Below are 21,783 nucleotides of genomic sequence, written 5' to 3' on the forward strand. Positions count from 1 at the left end.
TTCTGTTAGCAAAAAATGTTTGACTTTTATTTCTGCAGACAATCTATATTTCTAAAAAGCTTTAACACTCCTGAAGTTTCAAGAGGCTTAAATAATCTTGCTGGTGATAGGTATCCAGCTAGTAGAAAGTTGACAAACAAAGCTATGAAGTGTTTTTTTTTTTTTTCTTCACTGATGAGATGTTCCTAGAAAAAAGATTACAAAAAGCTTCCTGCAATGAGATTGGAAAGCATTTGAGCCTTGTATTTGTAATTCATTCAAATTAAGAACATTAAGGTCAGATAAAGGTGGATTTCTTCTGCTACTTTTTCTGTCTTAATTTTATCAAGAATATTCTCAGCTTTTTCACAACACAGGAGAAATTATGTCCTTCACAGCTGTGTCCCTCATTCATGAAATATAAAGAAGCATCCTGGTAAATCTCAGCTAGCAAGGTGATGCAGGCAGTAAAAGAAAATAATGTGGAACATTTTACGGATCAAAGATGCCATGATAAACACCACAGGTGTTTATCAGATGTAGATACAGACAAGGTGGCAAAGAGAAGTTTAAATTAAATATTGTGGTTTTCAAAACATTTTGAAGGTGATGTCCAACCCAAATCTCCCCTGACAGAGGTTGAGGCCATGTCCTCTTGTCCTGTCACTAGTTGCCTGGGAGAAAAGGCCAATCCCCACCTTGCTACAACCATGCAGAGCAGCATGGCAAACACCGGAAAGAGCAGATGGTAGTGATGTTCTGCTTGCTGGTAATTTATTTAGAAGACACCAATATTAAAGTGTTTATCTTCAGTTGTTTGCCATGGGTGTGTGTGCCTCCACCATTCCTACCCTTACATGCCTAGATCTCTTTTGCATCACTAACATTCTTACTTTACCTTTTTACTACAAAGGTATCCAAAATGAAAACAGTAGAGTTCTGTCTACAGTTAAACTACCTCTTTCTTTATTGCAGTGGTAGTGGGAAATCCAAGCCAAGGAAGACAAAAAACTCCCCATCCAAACCTAAATCCTTGAAAAACTCAGGTTTTGGGTGTGCAGAAGTATTATCGATCATTAGACTGTTCATTAGGAGGCATTATTTTCCTATGTCAAGAATATCTTCCATGATAGTTCTGCTATATTTCATTGGTTTCACTTTAAATCCCTTATCTGTTATTATCAAAAGTCCTTAGTGGAGGTCCTGAGAGGCTACTTCCCATAACACAGCCCTGAAGCTGTGAGACACAATTGGCAACACCACACAATTCATGTGTAGCCTGGCTACAACATCATTATCCAATGTGAGATAAGGCAGCAGCTTTGACCGTTGGCTATCTGTTGTCTTCTATAACAATGGTTCTTCTTGGATAGGTCTCAACGTCCACAATAATATAGTGAACCTTGAATTTTCCTGTTTCAAGATTCTGCAAAGAAAAAAATTCAGAGTGTTTTTTTCTCTTTGGTAGTTTAAATTCATGACTTGTCAGGTTGTCAGGTGTATCAAGCAATTGTACATACCTCTTTGACTTCCACATGGACCGTTCCCTGTTTCCCTGATTCAATGCCCTCAATATAGAACTTCAAACGCATATGTTTCAGTCCGTCCTTTACGTATTCAATGTGACTAAAAACAGCAACAGAAAACAAAAACCCAACCACCCAGCAAGAATACAGATTATATGCTAGTTAAGACTTCAAATTTAAACTTACTTAGAGGAGTTGCTTACTTATTTTGTAAGAAAGTGTATTCCAGTGGTGTCCTTACTCTACCTTGGGTTCCTTCTCTACTGCTCCTCTCAAGCTTTACTGTCAGTGCCTAAGGACTAGTGGAGTTAGAAGAGCTAATTAGCTGCTGAGGATTAAGAGATGAAATGCTTAAATGTCCTCACCCCAGTCCTCCCCTCAAAACTGAAAAGCAATCCAGTGCTGAAGACTATGGAAATGCCTTGTATTAATTCTAAAAAAACCCAGATTTGAAGCCTGACATCTAGAAAGGGACCTCACATCACCAAGAATTCCAGAGTTATTTTAGGCACCTAAACTAAGTTATCAAACCGAAACACACAGAGCATATTTTTTCAAATTAATTATTAGGTTGGTTAAACCACATCAAAACAAACAGTTTACTATGTGCAAAGTTACTTTGGCAATAATTTTGTTCTGCTGAAATTGTGTAACTTTGGCACTGATATGAGATCTCCAACCTAAATGCTGGTATTCAGACTGGAGTTGGGTTGCGCTCAAGTATTAAATAAATAGCACATCACTTTCAAAGTGACCACTTTGGGAAACTAATGACCCCATTAGAGTTCTGGTTTATGTTTCCTACTGAAAATATTAACTGCTGCTTAGCACCAATCTCTTATTTCCATCAGTCATGCCCAGGTACACACTGTGAAATAAACTTCCAATATAGTTTAAAGTGACATGATGGTAGAGAGAACAAATATGAAAGAAGAGCCTTACTGCAGTAAATTTACATTCAGGGTATTCATACACAAAAAAAACCTGTAGATTTTTGAGACATTTAAGATCATTCTTATACTGCAGATGCAAACTCTACAATCTTACACAGTTCTCATCTCAAAAATTTATTTAAGATACTAGTCATTCAAAATAATGGAAATTAAATACTAGGAAAGCTGATTCATAGTACATTTACTTATTTACAGACAGGTGCTCAAGATGTTTGTGCACGTTGATTTCATTTAGCAGCTTTACTTTAAACATTTTTTCACTGAGTCTGGTGAAGAGATAGAGCTTCAATGATTAAAAGCCACTTTCCTCAGACCTAACAAGGAATCTCAATTTCATGGTTCAACCTCTGTCTGGGCTTATGTGTCTCATCCTATATGAAACCTCATTGAATATATTCCTGCCAAATAACCCAATAAAGGCAAAGCAGGGAGGACTTACGTTTTGTAAGAAATAGTTTTCTTGTTTCTTTTAAAAGGAAAGTAATAAAAAGACACACTCATGAGAGGTTAAGGTGATAGACGTTCTGTTAAATATGCAGTAGAGATGCTGCTTCAAGTACCAAAAAGCATCCTGTGTATCAGCTCAGTATAGTTTCAGACTGTAAACTTCTGTCAGATTACTGCTCTCCTCATGCAAGCCTAGGCCTCTGCACTACTGTTTTCAGGCTCATCCCATTTTCTGGAGAGCTCTATGTTTACCATGATGACCATTGCTTGTTCTGAGGCATTCAGAATTGGCATTTTATATTATATGTACACTGTACTTAGTGATATATGGCACACAAGAGGCACTGCAAAAAAACTTCTATGTTTGATCAAAAGTGACAGGATATGTTACATACAGTTCATCACTCTAGAACTAACTTGTGATCCAAAAATATCTTTGCTGTGCAGAAACTGATGTCTTTATGGGGCAAACACCAAGGGGTATCTGACATGCTGTCGTCTTCCTCTTCTTGTTGCCTCTCCGTAACCTTTGATAGATTCACCAAAAACACCAATTATCTACAAGAGAAAAGAGGTTTGAGCTGTCAGAAGGGATAACATACAAACAGGTATTCCAGTATCAGCTCACGCCTCTGCTGTGAATACACCCTCTTTTAACAAAATGCCCCTGGAGAATCTAACATGTCAAGAATAGGAGTGTTTATGAAAAAAAAAGAGTTTAAGAAAAATGCCTCTGTATTCCAGTCTTTTTTTTACAGTTCTGTATTAAATGCCTAAAATAAATCCTATTGATATCTTCTATTTGTACTGTTCTCTGAGATGAAGATGTGGAAATTGACATTTTGTGTAAAAAGAAAAAAAAAAAAAGCACAAAATATTTGCCTATGTCTCCTCCAAGAGAATGTTTCAAAGTTTAAAATGCAAATGCATTCCCCTTCCTATTATCTAAAAACCACGACTGAATAAGAAATTCAGTAATTTTTTTTTTCAGATCTATAAAATCAGAGTAGATCAACATAGTCTTAAACTTACTTTAAATTTGGTTAGAAGAAGAGAAGTTTTACTGTGCAAGTACTGGAAAGAAGTATTAATTCTACAAACTTGTTCCAAAGCAGTCTTTTTATTGTTACTAGAGCAACGACTTGTCACTTCATTTCTAGGTTACCTTCAAAGGCATCTGCTACAATCTTTTCTGAAGGATGTTTTGTCTGAAGTAGTGTTTTTTAAAATCTAGTTTCACACTGATTTTTTTGTTTACACCTAGCTATGATGACTGTGTGATCCCATGACTGTTCTCTGCCTGTTTTCCTGTTAGCCAAAGGAATGCTAACTGTGCTTCAAATGAAGAATTTCAATTCCTGGGTATCAGTGCAGTGCTTCACAGAATGACAGAACCATAGGGAAGTGTCACAATAGAGTAAGAGTGTTGAGAAAAGGCAGCAGGTTAGATCTACACAACTTAGTGGGACTAGTTGCCTCTCTGACATGGAGAATTCAAGTTCTATATTTAGCAGGCACTTAGGTAAGTCCCTAAGAGTTTCTGTATGGTGACACAAGCCCAGGCTCTGAAAGACAGACTGTATTTCCATCAGTTTTTATGCTGTGGCACACTCACTTGGCTTCTAGCAGGCTAGTTCAATGCTTGCACTGACATGTCCTGATGAAGGCTCTGCTCTGGAGCTGACCCACCCCATCCCAGCTAAAAGCACTGGCAGAACTGCTAAAGCACCACACGGGTCTCCAAGTAGCTTGTGAGATTCCTAGTGTGAAGTTTTGACTTGAAGAAAGGCAGTAACTACTGAGAAACACAAACTGATGACTGAAGTTCAAAAACCAACCTCGGGGTGAGATCTGCATTTCTCCAAGGCATCTCCATAGATCTTATTTGGACTAGAAGAAGAGAATAGCTCTTTAAAAATCACATAGAACAAGCCACCTGTAACAGAGACAACAGCAGATGAAATGAAAACTTATGAAACCAGATGGAATTAACGAGAAGTGTCTTCTGATAAAGAATGTAATTTAAAAAAAATAACCTGTAACACCAATTCCAACAAGCACCACAATAAAATAGGTAAAGTCTCTTCCAGCTTCTTTCACTGAAATAAAAAAGATAATAACACATAAGTTGCAGCCTTGGATAACACTTGGATGCCTTTCTTACATAAATGCTCTTCTGTTAGTCTGTAGTTCAAACAACGTTTTACCAGAAGAAAAAATTCCAGTAACAGTTTCCATAATGCCACATTGCTGTAAAACAGGCCAAGGAACATCTCTTACATTGTACAGGTCATGTTTACATGTCAGTGTTAAGCCTTATTACTTTCGGTTTGCCAGATGTTTGCAAGATCCAAAGTAGCAATTACTGCTACTTCTTGGGTACATGAGAGCTAGATTTTTTAGGAACTAATGAGGCATTTAGCACTGCAGTATTCACACTACCACCTAAACGCACAATCACTGCAATCCTTATGCAAAGAAAAGAAGTAAAAATAAAAAAGTGAAAGCTTAGAAGTCACACACACTGAAAATAACCGGTTTTATGAATTAGCAATCAATAGAACAGTAAAAGGGGCAATATTAGCCCCAAAACAATATTTTATTTATTAACAAAACTAACTGCTGTTTGATTAGTTTTTATCTTTCAATTTTGATCTAAAGTACAAGTGTCAGTATATACTTCAAAGTAAGTCATATGAGAGTCTCTCTTTCAAAATATTTGAGTATTTGGAAAGAGACTACTATCTTTTAGTGGCAGTGTGCATTTTAGTGGAGTACAAGTTAAGGAGGAAACGTTAGTAACTATTTCTCCTGCAGTCTTCTAATTAGTTGAAGGCGTTTTTTGTAAATCATTTCAAAGTACTTAAACTTTCTGAGGCTAATTATGCAGTAATCACTTTTCACTGAAGTGAATGAGTGAAGGCAATCCATCACGTGTAGTGACGATTTGGTTGGAGGTGAATTTATCCCAACAGCCCTACAGTCAGGCTGCATGTGATAGGTTTTCCTTCTGAAAAGGAAAATGAGAGTCTGCTACACCTTGTGCCTGATAATTACTTAAATCCACAGATTATTTAGAAGAAATGACATAATTTGTTCTGATTGTGCAACGCATACATAGAAATGTAATAGCTGCTCCAAACAATATGATGCGAAAAGAAACCGGCTCGGTGTGCTGAGATTTTTTTTTTTTTTTTCCTAGATACTTGATGTTTGGAACTACAAAACTTTAGCTGAGCAGCGTACAGCATCCTGCGCCTTACCTTTCTGAGCCGCCGACACCAGCGTCTCCTCGTTCAGTGCCCTTTGCACGGACACATCTTTGCTATCGCCGCCAGGCTTTGCAGCTTTCAGCCCTCCTGCCTGGGTCCCGATTCCCCGACGGGCGGCCCTGAGCAGCAGCGGGGGCTGGTGCCGCCGCCCCAGGCAGGAGCAGGAGCAGGAGCAGGCCCCGGTGCCGGTACCAGTCCCCAGGATCGCCCACCCGCGGGTGGCGAGCAGCCAGCGGCCCAGGCAGCGCCGCCCGAGGGAGGCCCGGGGCAGCATCCCGGGCACGGCTCCGCCGCCTCACAGGGGCACGGCCGGGGCAGGCCCGCCGGATGGAGACTCTGTGCCGCTCGCCACCGCTCTCCCGGGGAACCCTCGGGGAAGTGCCCGGGCGGCCTCCGGCCCCCAGCGGCCGCTGCCCCAGCTCAGGAGCCCACCCGAACCTTTGCCACCGGCCGCTGCTGCCTGCCCCCGCCCCGGCGGAAATGTTTGGGGCGGCGGAGCGGCGGGCCCTGGGAGCGGTAGTTTGAGCGGGCTCCCTCTCCCGCCCGCCGCCGGGAGCGGCTCCCAGCGAGGTCACTACAGCGCCCGCCGTGCCCAGCGCCGCCACCGCCAGGGCCACGGCCCGCCCTCCGCGGGCGGGGACACACCGCCCCTCACAGGGGGGCTGCTGGCGGCGCCTGCCGTGCCCGTCACGCCTTTAAAGCTGTGTTTTCATGCCTGTGTTTTTTCTTGGTCTTGTATGTTATGAATAAAAATGGGCGGAGAAAATATCAATCTCCATAAACGCCTTTATTAATCAGCTCTTATTGATATTTGCCCGAGGGGTTTGGTCGCCATGGAGGAGGAGGGCTTTATCAGCTCTGCTGCATGCAATTCAACAGAGTTGGAGGACCGACCCTCGCTGGGAACAAACCCCAGAGTCCTGTCAGTTCTTTGTTTTCTCCTGTGGTCTCATCTCTGGTTTGGTCTTTTTAACTTACGGCTAGTAAGCAAAACCGGAGAAATTAGCTCTTTTGATTCCTCAGGGTCTACACGGCTGAGTATTAGTTCTTATCCGTTTTAATTTTACTTGGTTTTTATTTGATAAGGGTTTTTTTATGTTAGATTTCATCCCGGGACGCTTCTGGAGTTTTTAATTTGCATGCGGGATCACCGGGGCGGGCACTTGGAGCTCTTTGCGGCCACGTGGTAGTCTTTGCCGCAGCAATGGCGTTTCGGTCTCACGCTGCTTCACAGCGGCGGCAACGTTGTGGGGGTTTGGGCCGGGGCTTGTGCGGTGGGAGGTGGAACGTGGCGGGTGTGGGGTTTTTCTCTTGAAGCGGGGCAGCGGTCCGGCCAGCTTGGGGACGCTTCATCTGGCCAAGGCGGCTGACCGCGTGGCGGCTGCGGGCAGACAGGCGGCCGGGGCTCTTTTCTTCGCTCCGGCACGGGGAGCGGCTGGGGCTTGGGGAAAGGCTGCTCCGCGGCTGCGGGCGGGGGCGGCCGGGGTTTCTTTGCGCTGGACCGGCGGCGCCTGACTGCGGGCGGCTCCGTGGGCTGGACGGCCGGGGAGCATGGCAGCTGCGGGCGGCTCTGCAGACCCTGGGTTTTCTCCCCCGCCGGCTCCCGGCCGCGGACGGGGCTGGAGAGGGGCTTTTCCGCGGCGAACCGGGGTGGGGACGGGACAGCTGGCTCTCTCCTCTCTCCTTGTCGGTGGCAGAGCCGGCCGCTCTGCCGCGGCTCCCTCGCCCCGTTTCCGACCTGGGATGGGGGGGCGCAGCGCCCGAGAGTTTCTCTACGGGAACGGGCTCCCTGTTTTTAAGGTGGTCTGGGAGGAAAGGTGCCACGTGCCACTGAGGTGGCTTTTTACTGTTTTATTTTTATCATTGTACACGCATATGTGTTAAAGAGATGCAGTTGACATTTCCACAGATAGGGCCGGCTAGAGTGATCTGGACAGACTAAATGGGTGGGCCGAGATGGACGGCCCGAGGTTCAACAAGGCCCAGTGTCGGGCCCTGCCCACAACAGGCTGGGGCAGAGGGGCTGGAAAGCTGCTGGGGGAAAAAGATCCGGGGGTGCTGATCTACAGCGGCTGAATATGATAATATGATATCAGTGTGTGCCCAGGTGGCCAAGGAGGCCAGTGGTGACCTGGCCTGTGTCAAAAGCAGTGTTGTGAGCAGGACTGGGAGGTGATTGTCCCACTGTATTGGCACTGTTGAGGCCACACCACTGAGAGTACTGTGTTCGGTTTTGACACCCTCGATTTAAGAAGGACATTGAGTTGCTGGAGTGTGTCCAGAGAAAGGCAGTGGAGCTGGTGAAGAGTCTGGAGCACAAGTCTGAGGAGTGGCCGAGGAAGCTGGGGATGTTTAGCCTGGAGAACAGGAGGCTCAGGGGGACTTGATCACTCTGCACAAATGCCTGAAGGGGGGCTGTGCCAGGTGGGACTCGGCCTGTTCTCCAAGAGGAAATGGCCTCAAGCTGTACTAGGGAGGTCTGGGTTGGATATTAGGAAGAATTTCTTCACAGAAAAGGCGATTAGACATTGGAATGGGCTGCTCAGGGAGGTGGTGGAGCCACCGGGTCTGGAGGTGTTTAAGGAAAGACTGGAATCTGCACTTAGTGCTGTGGTCTAACTGCCGTGGTGGTGTTTGGTCATAAATTGTAAAGTAATCTCAGAGGTATTTTCCAGCCTAATTAATTATGTGATTCTGAGACCCGAGCCCACAGTGCCCGAGAGCTCGGAGCTCGCCGTGGAGCCGGGGCGAGGCTCAGGCACCTCCGCCGTCCCCGTTACCGCCTCCCCCGTGCCCGCCCGGCCCCGCTCCAGCCCCGCCCGCCCTCAGCCAGCGCTCCCGGCCCCGCTCGGCCCCGCCTCGGCCCCGCCCGCCCTCAGCCAGCGCTCCGGGCGCCGCCGTTCCGGCCCACCCCGCCCCAGGGCGTGCCCCGGGGGGTGGCTGCCCTTGTTCCTTCCCTGCCCTCCCCGCGGGCGGTGCGAGGCCGGCGCTGTCCCGTGCTGGAGCGGCCATGGCGACGGGCCGGGGCAGGTAACCGTGGGCTCTGCCGGCCCGGGGCCGCCCGCTCGGCCTTCTTCACCTTTAACGGGGAGGGGGGTTTAATTGTTTTCCCTCAGCTCCCATTGCTCCTCTGAAAAACTTATTTCACGTGTTGCACGGCTCTGGTTTCCAGCTCTCGAGTCTTCGCGGCGAGGGCTGTGGGCATGGTACTCTCCTCTCCTGGCCCAGTGGACGCCTTGCAGTGGAGAACGCTGGTGTTGCCAGGTGCACAGAGGCCTGGGGTTAACACTTTTTTTCCTGCCTGGGGAGCCTAAACTTCTGTGTCCTTCAGCTTGGAGGAGATGCTGTAATGGGTACCCACAAAGTTAGTTTAGTGGCTGCTTTATACGTCCAGGGTGGTTTGGGTTTTGTGATAAATAGGAGGGTTTCGCTGTGGAAGGTGTGATTACCATAATTCTTACAGTACAGGGTAGGCTTTCAAAATTTTAAAGCATCAGTCTTAGAGGCAAAGTTGAGAAAACAGATTTTTCTGCCAACCCATTTCTACAGCCTTAGGTTTCATAGCAGTTTCATTCCCCCTGCTGTTTTTTGGGTGGGTTTTTTTGCCTTTTTTCAACCTGCTAATGGATTGGGGTAATATCCACCCTTTAAAAATTAAATTGAAATAGACAGCTGAAGGAAAAAAAAAAACCCACAACCAACCCATGCCAAAACATCATTGTAATTTTTCTTTTTCCCTGCATACGCTTACAGAGGTGGAGGAGACACGTTTTTTCACTACTTAAAACTTTGTGTACATCATCTGAAATGTTTCTCAGAAGACAATTGTTTGCTGACCATCAAAAAACCAAGGCACATTGCAAGTATTATAGGGTATGAAAATGAAAATACTGGAAAAGTGAGCCCCACAGGTTGAAAGCTAATGAAAAAGCAATTGAAGTTGTGCCTCTTGAGTAAGATCATCTCAGTTCTAGAAGTCTCTAAAGAGGGGGTGTAACAGCTGTCATTGACTTTCATCTTAGGCTTATCTGCCCAAACTGTGTCAATGCAACCTAAAAGCATTTTGTTAATGCTAATTTAAAATCTTAGCACACGCAGTACTTGAAAAGTAATTTATGGATTCGGTTGCTGTTTGTTTCTTCACACCTCGAGAATATTTTTGTTTTGGCGAATACAAAAGTTCAGCAGATTTTTTTTAAAATTGAAGCTTACAAAAACAATAGCTATTACATTAAAGTTTTCAAGGCACCCATGGGCAAAATGTTTCCTCCCTCAGATATTTCTCCCTGGAGTGAAGAAGGGAGAGGTTAGTGGTTAAAATGAGCAAGAAGGACAGTCTGTGCAGTTTATGCTTGTCCAAGGTAGCTTATTTTAAAATCCAGAATCCAGCTTCGTATCTGAATTATTTCTGTGCCTGGAGTTTGTGAAATTGCGTCCCTAGAGAGTATGCCCAAACTCTCTGCTTTCAGCATGGATTTAGGGCAGAATAGCCTGGGATGTGCTGCCCTGGAACATACAGAAGTGATGGCTCTGCTGCTGTTGAACACAACTTGTGTCTCTAAATCCCTTTAACAGCAGTTTGTTACTGCTTCATCATCTAAGTGTTTAGGGCCTCATCATCTAAGTGTTTTTGATAATGATACATTAGTAAAACCCTTTGTTTGATCTCCAGATTGTATTTATTACAAGACTACTTTTTTGTAGTTGTTAATGTAGTTGGTTAGCACCCAAGCTCAAATGTGCATGTCTTTTTGTTAAGCTTGTAACAATTCTTAGTAAAGTGTCTTGGATATTTTTGTTTTGTTTTACATAGCACAGTTGACAATGTAGGCCAGCGCTGTTAATTTATTTTGATTTTTTTTTCTTTAAGCATAAATCAATCTTAAATCAAGAACTTATTAAATGTATATGATAACCATATACTTCAAAATTAGCTATTTCCCCCCCATATGGATTGGTTGCCTAGAAACCCCGAGCTGGTTTGACCAGGTGTTGGAAATCTGCTGGCAATTTAAAGCGTCAGTAATGCAGTGAATGGGGAGCTCTGCTTGTTCAGTGGCATCCGAGGGTATGAAGTGTAAGGATTTGGTTTAAGATTGAAACTCTGTCCCCATCTTTCTCTGTGGATTAATGATAGGATTTGTTTGCAATTACAGCTGATAAAGACCTTTCTATCAGAAAACTTGGAAAAATCTGTGAGCAGTTGGATTGTAAGAATTTGTGTTAGAAATATGCAAAGTTTCTTCCTTTTCTATCCCAACTGTGATGTGGAAATGTTGCCAGAGCAGGTTCTTTCACCATGGTGTGCAAGAGACCAATCCAGACATGGAGTTATTTGATGTATTTACAGTTCTGCACAGTGCTGGGTGGCATTTAGCAAAGGAAGGAATTAGTTCCTTGGCTACAAGCTACATAATTCTCTTATTAATTAATTTTCTATCTTCTGTTGGTTAACAATTCTCTTGCTTCTCATGCTGATTAGTTTGCATGCTCAGTCTTTCTCTTTTTTGAGTCAGTGGTGGCAGTCTCACATTTCTGGAAGCTGTAGCTGATTTCAGCACAATTGCTGAGTTGGCTTTAATAGTTTCTTCCTTATCTTGGGAGTTGTTCCAGGTATCCCTCTGGCCTGTAAATTCTGCATTCTTTGTGTCCACTCTCAGTGGTCATCCTTCTTCCCAAGCTTTGTTAACCTCTCACTACATCTGAAATCTTTGAAGCGTGTCAAGCCATAAACCTTACTAAAGCAATTCTACCGACAAGTAATTTGTCTGTCTAACACCTAGACATCCCTTAGACCTTGTTAGCTGCTCTCTGTTTCATGGGTTAAATCTCCTTTCTTTTTTGTTTATGCTTGAAAGGATACAAATTCTTTTTGAACCTCAGCAGTTTCTGAGGAAGTTTCAACGTATTGTTTTTATCTGGTATCTTTTAATCCCTTAGCAAAGTTGAGTGGCTCAAAAATGTCTCTGGAGTAATGTTGTGAAACAGAAGAATAATCAGTGAGTTTGACTTGCTGCAGGGGCCTCAGTGGAGCTTGGCTGTAGTGGCCACAGGGGTGCAGCTGTCTAAGGGTAATAAACCTCTACCGGATTCAAACTGATTTGGGGGAGCAGCAACACTATTATTGCCTTTGCCTGCTGTGAGAGATCAATCACAGGGTTGACAGCTGTGAGTTTAAATCTGAATCTTCCTGATGCCAGGTATTTTAACTTGGGTGTAATTGTTCAAATCATAATGATTGCCACGTGGTGTATTCCCTGCATCCTGCCTTGGTTGAAGTGTTGTGTCTAGGTGTGCACAATATGCGTATTTCTTCATTTTGTGAATATGTGTTAACAGCTTTTCCTTCTTACAAGTAGGTTAAGGACCTTTGCTGCCAGGCCTGGGGAATGTTCTGAAACTGTAAATGCTGGCATTGAAAGTCTGTATTTGACACCTCCCAGAAAACTGAAACGAAACATGAGCTTTGAGAGGTGAGTATGTCTGTGAGTAAGTCACCCTGTAAACTGCCTTTTGACTGCTTGCAGTAATTGTATTCATATCTTGGAGATTTCTATGTCAAATATTCTGAGTTGAAAAGATTTTCTTTCCTGGCCTGCTTTGGGATCCTGTGTTCACCTTCTAATGTTTTCTGGCATGGTTCTCCTTTGTGTTATTTGCTAGGTTCATAAGGATTATGTAGGTTTTCCAAGCCATGTGAAGCCTTCAGCAACTTCTTTGGAAGTCATGGGCAGTGTTGTTCCTTGAGAATAAAAATTGTTATTTTATTACTTCAATAAAAGCCAGATTGGAATTAAACTTCATGTGTTTCTCTTGGTTATTGGTTGTCATCAAGTGTATCTTAGTGTATGGAGAGGCTGAGAATGGTGGATTGGGATAAAAGGAGGGAGGAATTACTGGCTGCTGCATATTTACTGCAAGGTAAATGTTTCTCTTCCTGTTTGGCAGTGAAAGAGTAGTTTCAATATAATTATGAGTTGTTTTCTTTTTGAAAATTAGTTACATTTTTACAAAAAATATTCTAAGACTATGTTACCTGAAAAAGCAATTAGTTTTATACATTTGATCACTACTGTGTAGTGATTTCTCTGTTTTGCATTGGATGGCCAGTTCAGCACCTCTATGCTGTCTGACTGGTGTGATAGTGAGAGAAAAAAGAAAAAAAAATCAGCTTCCTTCAAAAGAGAAAGAATACAGCTGTAAAAACTGCTGTTGAAAATTCTGGATCAAGTATATTATTTTAGCTAATTTGCAGCTTTTTAAGGTATCACTTCTAAATTGTCTCTGGAATGAGTGCACTAATTGCTTTGGACTTAGAGTTTATGAGTTATTTCACATAATAACAGTGCAAGTTTTTGCATGTTATTTCTATGTCAATGTAACTAAGATTGTGAGTTTAATACAAACATTGAGGTATTGGCATTGTTGTGCTACCCTTTAAAGCTCTCTGCTTCTGAAACAGTGTCATAAATCAACAAGTGTTGCAAATAACCCCGTAGTAAAAGGACAAGAGGCACAGATGGGGTGTTGACTTTCACAGCACCTTTTATTTTCAGCAGTGATTTTGATGTGGCCATACTCAATGCTCAAAAAAATTAAGAGTATAAAATGCGTGTATTTTAAACTCTGCAGCTATGAGCTACTGCTCAAATTGTATGAGGTTCATGTCTGCTAATGCAAAAATCACTTTGGCTCAATCCCAGGGTATGTTCTGCTTGTCATGCCTAGACTGGCTCCTGCATTTCAGGCAGCCTTCCAGATGCAGAGACATTGGCATTTTCAGGATATCACTTGGCTCTTACTTTGAAGTTCACATCTTTCTGCTGACATAAATGAAAACTGCACAAGACCCCTGAGCACGTACAGTTTGGAGATGATGATGAGGTAGAGCATGATCTTGCTGTTAGACTAGGACATTTCTGTCCTGGTGCGTTCTCAGGCCAGACGCGGCAGTCAAAAGGGAGAGTGAATGTATCTGCAGTTTTGCAAATGCTGGTGATTGTGGAATAAACGTTAAAATCATGGTACAAGCAGTAAGGAACTGAAGCTAAATGAGATAGTTTCATATCAAACATAGTTAAAGTTAACAAAGTCTAATAAAACCTCAAACTTACAACTTTTTGTGTAATCGTGCTGTGCCACTGGAATAAGTTGTGATGAATTATTTTAGGCAAATGCCACATACCAAAGAGTGAAGTTACAGCCCAAACTCCACAATTTAACTCTTTGTTTCATCTGTTTACAACCTGCTGCTTTCCACCTCTTCTGTTTTTGTCTGGTTTGAAATTAAAATTCTCTGCCATTGTAATTTCTGGAGTTTGCAGGCAAGTCTAACAGAATTCCTCTTTCTCTTCTTTTCTAGCATGCCATCAGAAATGCTGCTGAAGATATTTTCCTATTTAGATGCTGTGTCCCTACTGTCTCTTGGTTGTGTGAATAGACGCTTCTATGAGTTGGCCAATGACAAGTAAGGAAGAGAGAAGGTCTCAGTTTGTGCCCTAGTTGTGTTTACCTGAATTATGAGTCTTTCCAGTTCAGTTTCTCTGATGCCAGAGCACCTCTGGGCAGTTACTCTGCTGAAATTGCCCTGCACAGCGTACAGTACATGTTGCATGCAATTCTAGCTGTGCAGGGCCTGTTGTTTATTGGGGGTTATGAGGCAAAAACTAAATCCAGTGCTTTGAAATGTTGGTGTTAGCACTTTTTTAATTTTAAAATTTCTATATATTTATTTGTATTCACATGGACCTGCAGAAACTTTTCGGTTCAGGTGATCCTTAATGGTGTGTTGCCAGTAGCTTTATGGAATTGTAGCTTTGACAATTTTGAAGTCCTGCATACTTTATTCTTTCATTAGATTTTTGAAGAGGAATTGATTCAATCAAATGATCCACTAGTGGTTTTTATCTGTTGCTCTGTTTGTGACTCTTTGGTGACGTCTAAATGAGAACAAAAGAGACAAAGATAAATACCGACACGTTTTTTTAATAAGGATTGCTTATACAGAGTTCATAAATTGCTCCAACCAATATCATGATAATTTTGTGAAAGGGTAAAGAGGAGAGACTTGGGTTGGTGTGTGATAACTAGGATCTGGGCATCCTTTTCTTTGTAGGATTCTACTGCATTAGTGTTGTTTGAATGAGAAAATGTCTTCCTCTATAGGAAGTTGCTGTACCAGGTATGAGTCTATTTCTCCCTTATTTACTAAAAATTGTGTGGTGAATTAGTTGGTTTACCTTGGCATTAATACCTTTAGAACTGATGAGTTTAAAGGGAAGATCTGTAATCCAGATTTAGGTTTTGAGGGTAGATAAAAATTGCATAGTTGACACAAATTACCAATCTTGGTATGTGTTTTCCACTTCAGGATGGTGAAGCAGGATAAAATCACTGTGGCTGTCCAGGGGAAGATGATTCATCTGTCTCCATCTCGACAATGTCTGTTTCCATTTTCTAATCTCAATAGAGATTAGTGTGCGTGCACAAATGAGACTTTGGAAAGAGTTAGTTTCCCTTATCTAGGAGCCTGACTGGTTCAGGGGGGACCAGGTAATTTCTTCCTGATGGATTTTCCTGGACCTTCTCAAGACCCTGAATCTTGCAGTGAATGAACAGAAGTTTTAATGGGAGTCACTGCATATTTCTGTGACAAATCTGACTGTGGTTTTTAGGATATTTCTGGTGTCCTGGATGTACAGGGAGCTGTCCTTGTTGCAACAGGACCATCAGTCTTTCATTGTGCTATGTCTGTGCTGCCTAATGCAGTGGTTTGTCTTTGGGCTGTTCACTTGAACAGTTCTTGGCACTGATGTCTCTCCAGTGTAACTATTGAGGACAAGGAAATGTTTATGACCCTCCCTTTCTGTACCCTCCTTGTCACAGCATGGGATATTCCAGCCTTCCTACCATGCAGTGTGGGAAGTTCATGGGTATGGTCTGCCTGTGAAGGCCTGAGGATTCTGATCACCAGCAGAACGTGCTTGTGTGAGAGGAAGTGAGAGCACAGGGCAAAGTCTTTGCCACTGTGGTCAAGTGATGACTGATGATGATGTGTCTGATTCTGGCATCTGAGTTAGCAGTAGAAGATTTGTTTGGTTTGTTGTAGTCATGTTCAGTAAGAGACCTTGAGATGAGTATTAACAATTTGAGGCAAGAAGGGCAGGGCATGTATTCTGCTGTGAAAGAGGCAAACTTGTGCTTCCCTGTTGGATGACTTTTTGATTTATCTGCCCTGACTTCTTCAGAAGTTGAGGATGAAGGGGAAGTGATACCTTCCTAAACACTTGTGATTCCAAGTCCTCCTTCATCTTCTTCTCTGTCTCCCTGCCCTAGCTGAATTTTTGAGTTTCTTGAACTAATTTCTTTGCTTGCCCAACACTGTTTTGGGAAAGGAAGATGCAATATGTTTCTGAGAGTGAGGATGAACATGGTAGGTATTTGTCCTTAGTCTATCTTCAGTCAACTAAATTGCCTGAGCCTGCAACTTCAAAATGCAGGAAATGCCTAGTACTAAGCCCTGTCTTTTCAGCATCATACAGTAAGATGCAGAGTATCTCTCTCCATCAAAGGATATCTTTTTTTGGGAAGGAGTTTCTAGTTATCAGGAAAGTTTTATAGGAGGTTATTTTACTGGGTGTTTTAGGCTGGTGAAGACCAATTGGATGATACACAGCTCAAATTCCCCATGTGATGTTATGTTAAGGACATCTCTCCTTTTTTCATGACTGGACAGTTCTAAACTGCTTTGGAGTTAAAAAAAGAACTTTCCCCCTCCATCAGAAATGTTTTTATACTGTCTGGTAACTTGGCTACCCTTTATGGTCTTAAAGTAGAAGGATTTTAAAACTTTGTTTCAGTTATTGGGGATTGTTCTTTATGTTACCCTTCCCACTCTGCTTTTGGTGAATGGAAGGTTGAAAACTCATGTTGACTGTGAACCCACCTTTACCAGTTATGGTAACTTATTGGTCTGTGTGTTTTAGACACTTTTGTCTTAAAAAATGGCAGTGGGGAATTCTGTCTATATCTGCAGAGCAGCAGGCTGGAAGGTTTTTGCGAAATTCCTGGGTCTGCTTGCATCAATAACCAGAGCTGGCTCTCAATATGTGGGGAGTTATTCTCAGTAGCTAATGAATTGAGAATGCTTTTGATGGGTAGGAGGCAGTGTGGAATGGATCTAGTCCTTGAATACTTTAAGGAGAAGGGAAGATGCCATACCATACATGCTAGTGTAAGTTTGCCTGAGGATAAGTGAGAACTGGTAGCCTTGCTGATAAATGGTAGAAAATGTCTCAACTATTTGTTGCCCTCACTAGTAATTTTCTTCAGTGCAGTTATGTACACTGTGTGTCTAGCATTTCAAAATTAGAAAACTTATTGGCAACCTATATTCACAGATTATTGATTGAATTTTTGTAGGTTCCTGGACTCAATGTTCTGTGAATTGTCCTAGAGATACTGGGGTGTGCTAGAGATACTGGGGTGTGAGGGGCTGAAATGTGAACTAATAGTTTTCCTGGCATGAAAGAGATGAACCCATCGTTACAGTCACATATTTCTTTGACTTCAGAAAGTCATGTCTTCTCTGGGATTTTCCAAAGAGAGTGCAGAAAGGATTGAAATTACATTAGTACCACCAAACAAAGGTGATTCTAATTGTCCTCCTCAGCTGAACTGAGAAACTTGAAGTCTACAGATGGTCTTTGTTGAATAGGAGATATTAAACCACTTTTTCCACTAGCTGATTTTCTATGAGGAGGACACATCATTGTTTTAGGGTGGAATTTTCAAAAATTTCTGCTTAACCTTTATCAGTTTTCACTTACTTGCTGACTGACTGTGCTGTCACAGAGCTTCATCCTGGATCCCATATTTTTGAGAAGACAGACAAGACTGGTTTTTTGCTAACACTATGCTCAGTGGTAGCTGAGATGTGCATGTAAAAATGAAGTGACTATTCTTGAAATTTACTCCTCTTTATTCTATTTTTATTTTCAGTGGAATTTGGCTGAAACTTTATTCCAATTATTTGCAACCAAAATGGAAAATGAAGTCTAAACAAACAGAAGCTGTTTCTTTGGGCCGTGCTGCTCTACATGATAAAAAGCCTGGGTACTGGAAGAAAGAATACATCTTCGAACAAACGTGTGCCTTCAAGACTAGAGTAATGCGACTCGTTAAATTTCTAGATCCTTACACAGGTCTTCCATGTAAAAACACAGAAGCTATGAAGTAAGCAATGCCTTGTCACAAAGATTTACTTCAGAACAATGTACAAAACATTAATGGCTTGGAGTAGTATAGAATTAGAGCTATAAAATGTATATCATAATGGAATGATACAATGATAATCTATAAATGACTGAAACTGAGTCGCAGTTAGTAGAAATGTAAAAATTCTGTTGAAAGCATAGTTTAAATTTTATCACTTTGAGAATTTGTTTTTAAACACTCCTCTCCCCTCTCAATTCCTAAATAACAGAGTCTCTGGCTTGAGTTGGATAATTGTTCTAAAGGACAAAAATGGAAAAGAACATGTAGTAGAGAATCCAAAACTATCATTTAAGGACACATCTGTTACCATACTTTGGTATGGTACAGACTGGCCATGCTTGGACATCCTGTCAACCCTAAAACTGTTTGGAGTTACACCATTGCTTCCTGACCAAAACAGACCTCCCAGCAAGAATGGGTGAGTTTTAATATAGGATTTTTGAGGATTTTTTGGGTGTAACTGATTGATAATATGTCTGTAGGACCTATCTGACATTTGTTTGATTCAATAAGTTAACCCTTCATTTGAAAGCCTCCCCGCAGTAGTTCTTTCTATGTTCTTCTCTTTGGTAGAGCTTTTTAGAGAGGAATAGTAGAAATAGTATAATCCAGCAAGCTATGGCATTAATTCATAGGTTAATTGGCATGTGATATGCAGGCTGATAGGTCCTGACTTGGAAAGCTGAATCTAAGCCCTAGAGCATGAAAGAAAAATGTAAATCTAGAAGACTTTATTGTGAGAAATTTAGCTTGGAAGAGTTAATCAGTATTTATGTGGCTACAGTCAGGTATTCTATGTTGTTAAAATTTATTTTCTGTCTGGTAGGTGTGTATATGAATTTAGGGAACTTGATGTTTAACTATGTGTGCAGTCTTCAGTACATGCATATGAAGTCACACAGTCCACAGCATGTCTCTTGTTTTTTAATTTACATGTGTACAGTGGTTTTTGTCATTATATTCTAAAAAATAAATGAAAAGTGTTTATTTGAGGTATTTGGTTGCTGTCAAGGAGTTTTGCCCACATCTGGGCCTGTGTGTATAGTAGGTACAGAGTCAGCTGCCTGCTTCTTACACAAAGCCCCTGGCCATAGAGCTCTGAAAAGAGGGAATTGGTCACCTACAAAACATCTGGTTCTTCAACCATAAGCAGAGTATATACTTATAAAACAAATAAATCAAGAGAAGCCTTTTGTATAAAGTTAACTGAACAAGTCTTGCAGTCAAATTATGTGGGAAATGTAGTTGTTTTACCGAGATGATGATTCATATGTAGAAAATAAAAAAGCTTGCAGGCAGTTGATGTGTTTATTTCACAGAGTTACAAGTTTTAGAAATTGTGACTAGAGATGAAGTCAGTGGTTTCACCAATTTCAGTATGTCATTGTTTAGACTATAAGGCAGTAGTGCAGGGACAGGCCTGATTGACTTAAAGATGGAAAAGGTTGATGTTGATCAAGAAGAAATGTTTTACTGTAAGGGTGGTGTGACACTGGAATGGGTTGTCCAGGGAGGTTGTGGATGCCCCATCCCAGACAGTGTTCAGTGTTTGATTGTAGGTGGTATTACAGTGATACTATGTGGAAGTCTAGGAACTGTTTTGAATATAGTAAGAGCCTGAGTCTGAAAAGGATTTGAGGAAGACTTCTTCATTCTGAGTAGGTAATGCAAACTCTTACTTACTGCCCTTTTTTAAAATGCATCATTAGTTAATAAGAGTGTTCATGAACTTATATTTAAGATTTTTTTGGAGCTAATGGCTTTAATTATAGGTAAAATATAGAAAAAAAATCTAAAAAAGGAAAGCTTCCTGTAGCACATACTTTTAATTTATTATATGTACAGTTTGATACTTTCCTTTGAATTTTGCTTCTCAGTGATTTCATCTAGTATCAATAGAGTATGAAAAACAAGTTATAAAGTAATTCCGTATCTTGAAAAATTGGGCAAGTACGTAAGTTCTTTTTTTAAGCATGTTTTAGAAGATCGTAGTGTTTTTTATTTCTTTTCTTGTTAGGGGTTGAGATCCTGCTAGTACACTGTGGTTGTTCAAATGTATGGTTTATGATTCTGCATGGCAAATGCTTTCAAAACCATTTTCATCATGTGCTGCTGGTCAGACTTTACAGTTAAAAATGAAATTAAACTGAACTTTTACATGAATAAGGAGACACAGCCTTTTTACTTCATTCTGTATGTTCTTTTCAAAGACCTCGTCGATTTTCCTTGATTGCTGAATACCCTCTTGGCAACCTGACTGAAAGTAGTGTCGCAGTTGGTGCTGATGAGCTTGTCCAGCTCTTCAGTCTGAGTCCAGGACTGTTAGTAGGAATTTGGAAGGTAAGATAACATTTTGTTTCTGTATTTTATTATGATTTGAATGAAAAAAAAAAAAAAAAAAGGCTTGTAGTTTGGGTTTGAGGAGGGCTTTTTTTTTTAATCTTCCTTTTTTTTCCCCTTTGGATTTTGAAAGATCTTGTCTAAACTAGTAACCACAAAACACATGTAGGGACAGTAAGTGGAAGATTTATTGTATCCTGAAGAGCTGTCACAGGAGTATATATACTTTTTTAAAAAATCCACTTCTAATTAAGAGATCAGTTATCTATCATTCCATATTAGATGCTGTGTTCAATTTTATTTATTTTACAGTCTTCACATGCCCAAGTTTGATATGCTCGAATAATTTTAAATGGAATGATTTGAGAAAAGAAGTGCTTCTTCCTCTGATTCATGCCATTACCTGCCCATGCCACTCAAAGTGATGAGTTCCCACATAGCAACTTAATTTTAATCTACATCACCAGGTAGCTGTATCCTGCTCCAGCAGCAGGAATGCTGTAAATGGTGCCCTTTTGGGGGTATTAAATTCTTGGTATTAAGAGTCTAGGTTAAGCAGTTAGCCTCTGTCGGGTAAGTGTAGACATGAATGTCTTTAGAGGGCAGTGCCGAACATCTGAAGTCGACTTCAGAAGGAATCTGCATCTTTGCATGGGATGCACTGGCACCTCTGTGTCTGCCTGTGGCTATGTAGGTCTGGGTGCTATGGAGGCCTGTTTCAGGTGTTCTGCTCTTGGTCTGAATTGAGAGGTGGTAGCCCTTTTTTCCTCCCCTCAGCCATGCTCTTGATGTAGACTTAGGTTATTTGGAACTTTCCTAAGGGAGGCTGTGAGCAGTTCCTCAAAGTTGTGTCTAATCTCCAGCTGCAAACATGCTGCCTCAAATGTACACAATCGCCAGAGGCAATGTTTAAAAGTGCAGAAGGACTATTTCTTTCACTCCTACTTAAAGGTAAGAGTGAAAATCCATTTCCTGGAAAACTTGAAAACC

At 41.7% G+C, this 21,783-nt stretch overlaps 2 protein-coding genes across 2 annotated transcripts in view; one reads left to right on the plus strand and one right to left on the minus strand.

The window, feature by feature from the left end:
- Positions 1-9,189, minus strand: LOC310923412 (mitochondrial import inner membrane translocase subunit Tim21-like; the record flags this gene model as incomplete). The annotated part of the gene is made up of 8 exons (XM_083885429.1): positions 1-1,405; positions 1,500-1,605; positions 3,390-3,463; positions 4,744-4,841; positions 4,942-5,004; positions 6,169-6,471; positions 7,756-7,949; positions 9,089-9,189. 8 exons carry the CDS (start codon positions 9,187-9,189, stop codon positions 1,313-1,315), a joined length of 1,032 nt encoding a protein of 343 aa, XP_083741555.1. The 3' UTR covers positions 1-1,312.
- LOC310923406 (F-box only protein 15-like) overlaps positions 8,729-21,783 on the plus strand; it is a 24,832-nt gene continuing 11,777 nt past the window's right edge. Inside the window, exons 1-6 of the mRNA XM_083885423.1 lie at positions 8,729-9,207; positions 12,537-12,650; positions 14,540-14,644; positions 18,178-18,411; positions 18,662-18,871; positions 20,664-20,793. Of these exons, the coding sequence (XP_083741549.1) occupies positions 9,188-9,207; positions 12,537-12,650; positions 14,540-14,644; positions 18,178-18,411; positions 18,662-18,871; positions 20,664-20,793 (813 nt within the window). The 5' untranslated portion in view covers positions 8,729-9,187. The remainder of the gene's footprint in view (positions 9,208-12,536; positions 12,651-14,539; positions 14,645-18,177; positions 18,412-18,661; positions 18,872-20,663; positions 20,794-21,783) is intronic.

The sequence above is a fragment of the Zosterops lateralis genome, assembly GCF_965231275.1.
Source record: "Zosterops lateralis genome assembly, contig: HAP1_HAP1_SCAFFOLD_52, whole genome shotgun sequence".
Classification (NCBI taxonomy): Eukaryota; Metazoa; Chordata; class Aves; order Passeriformes; family Zosteropidae; genus Zosterops; species Zosterops lateralis.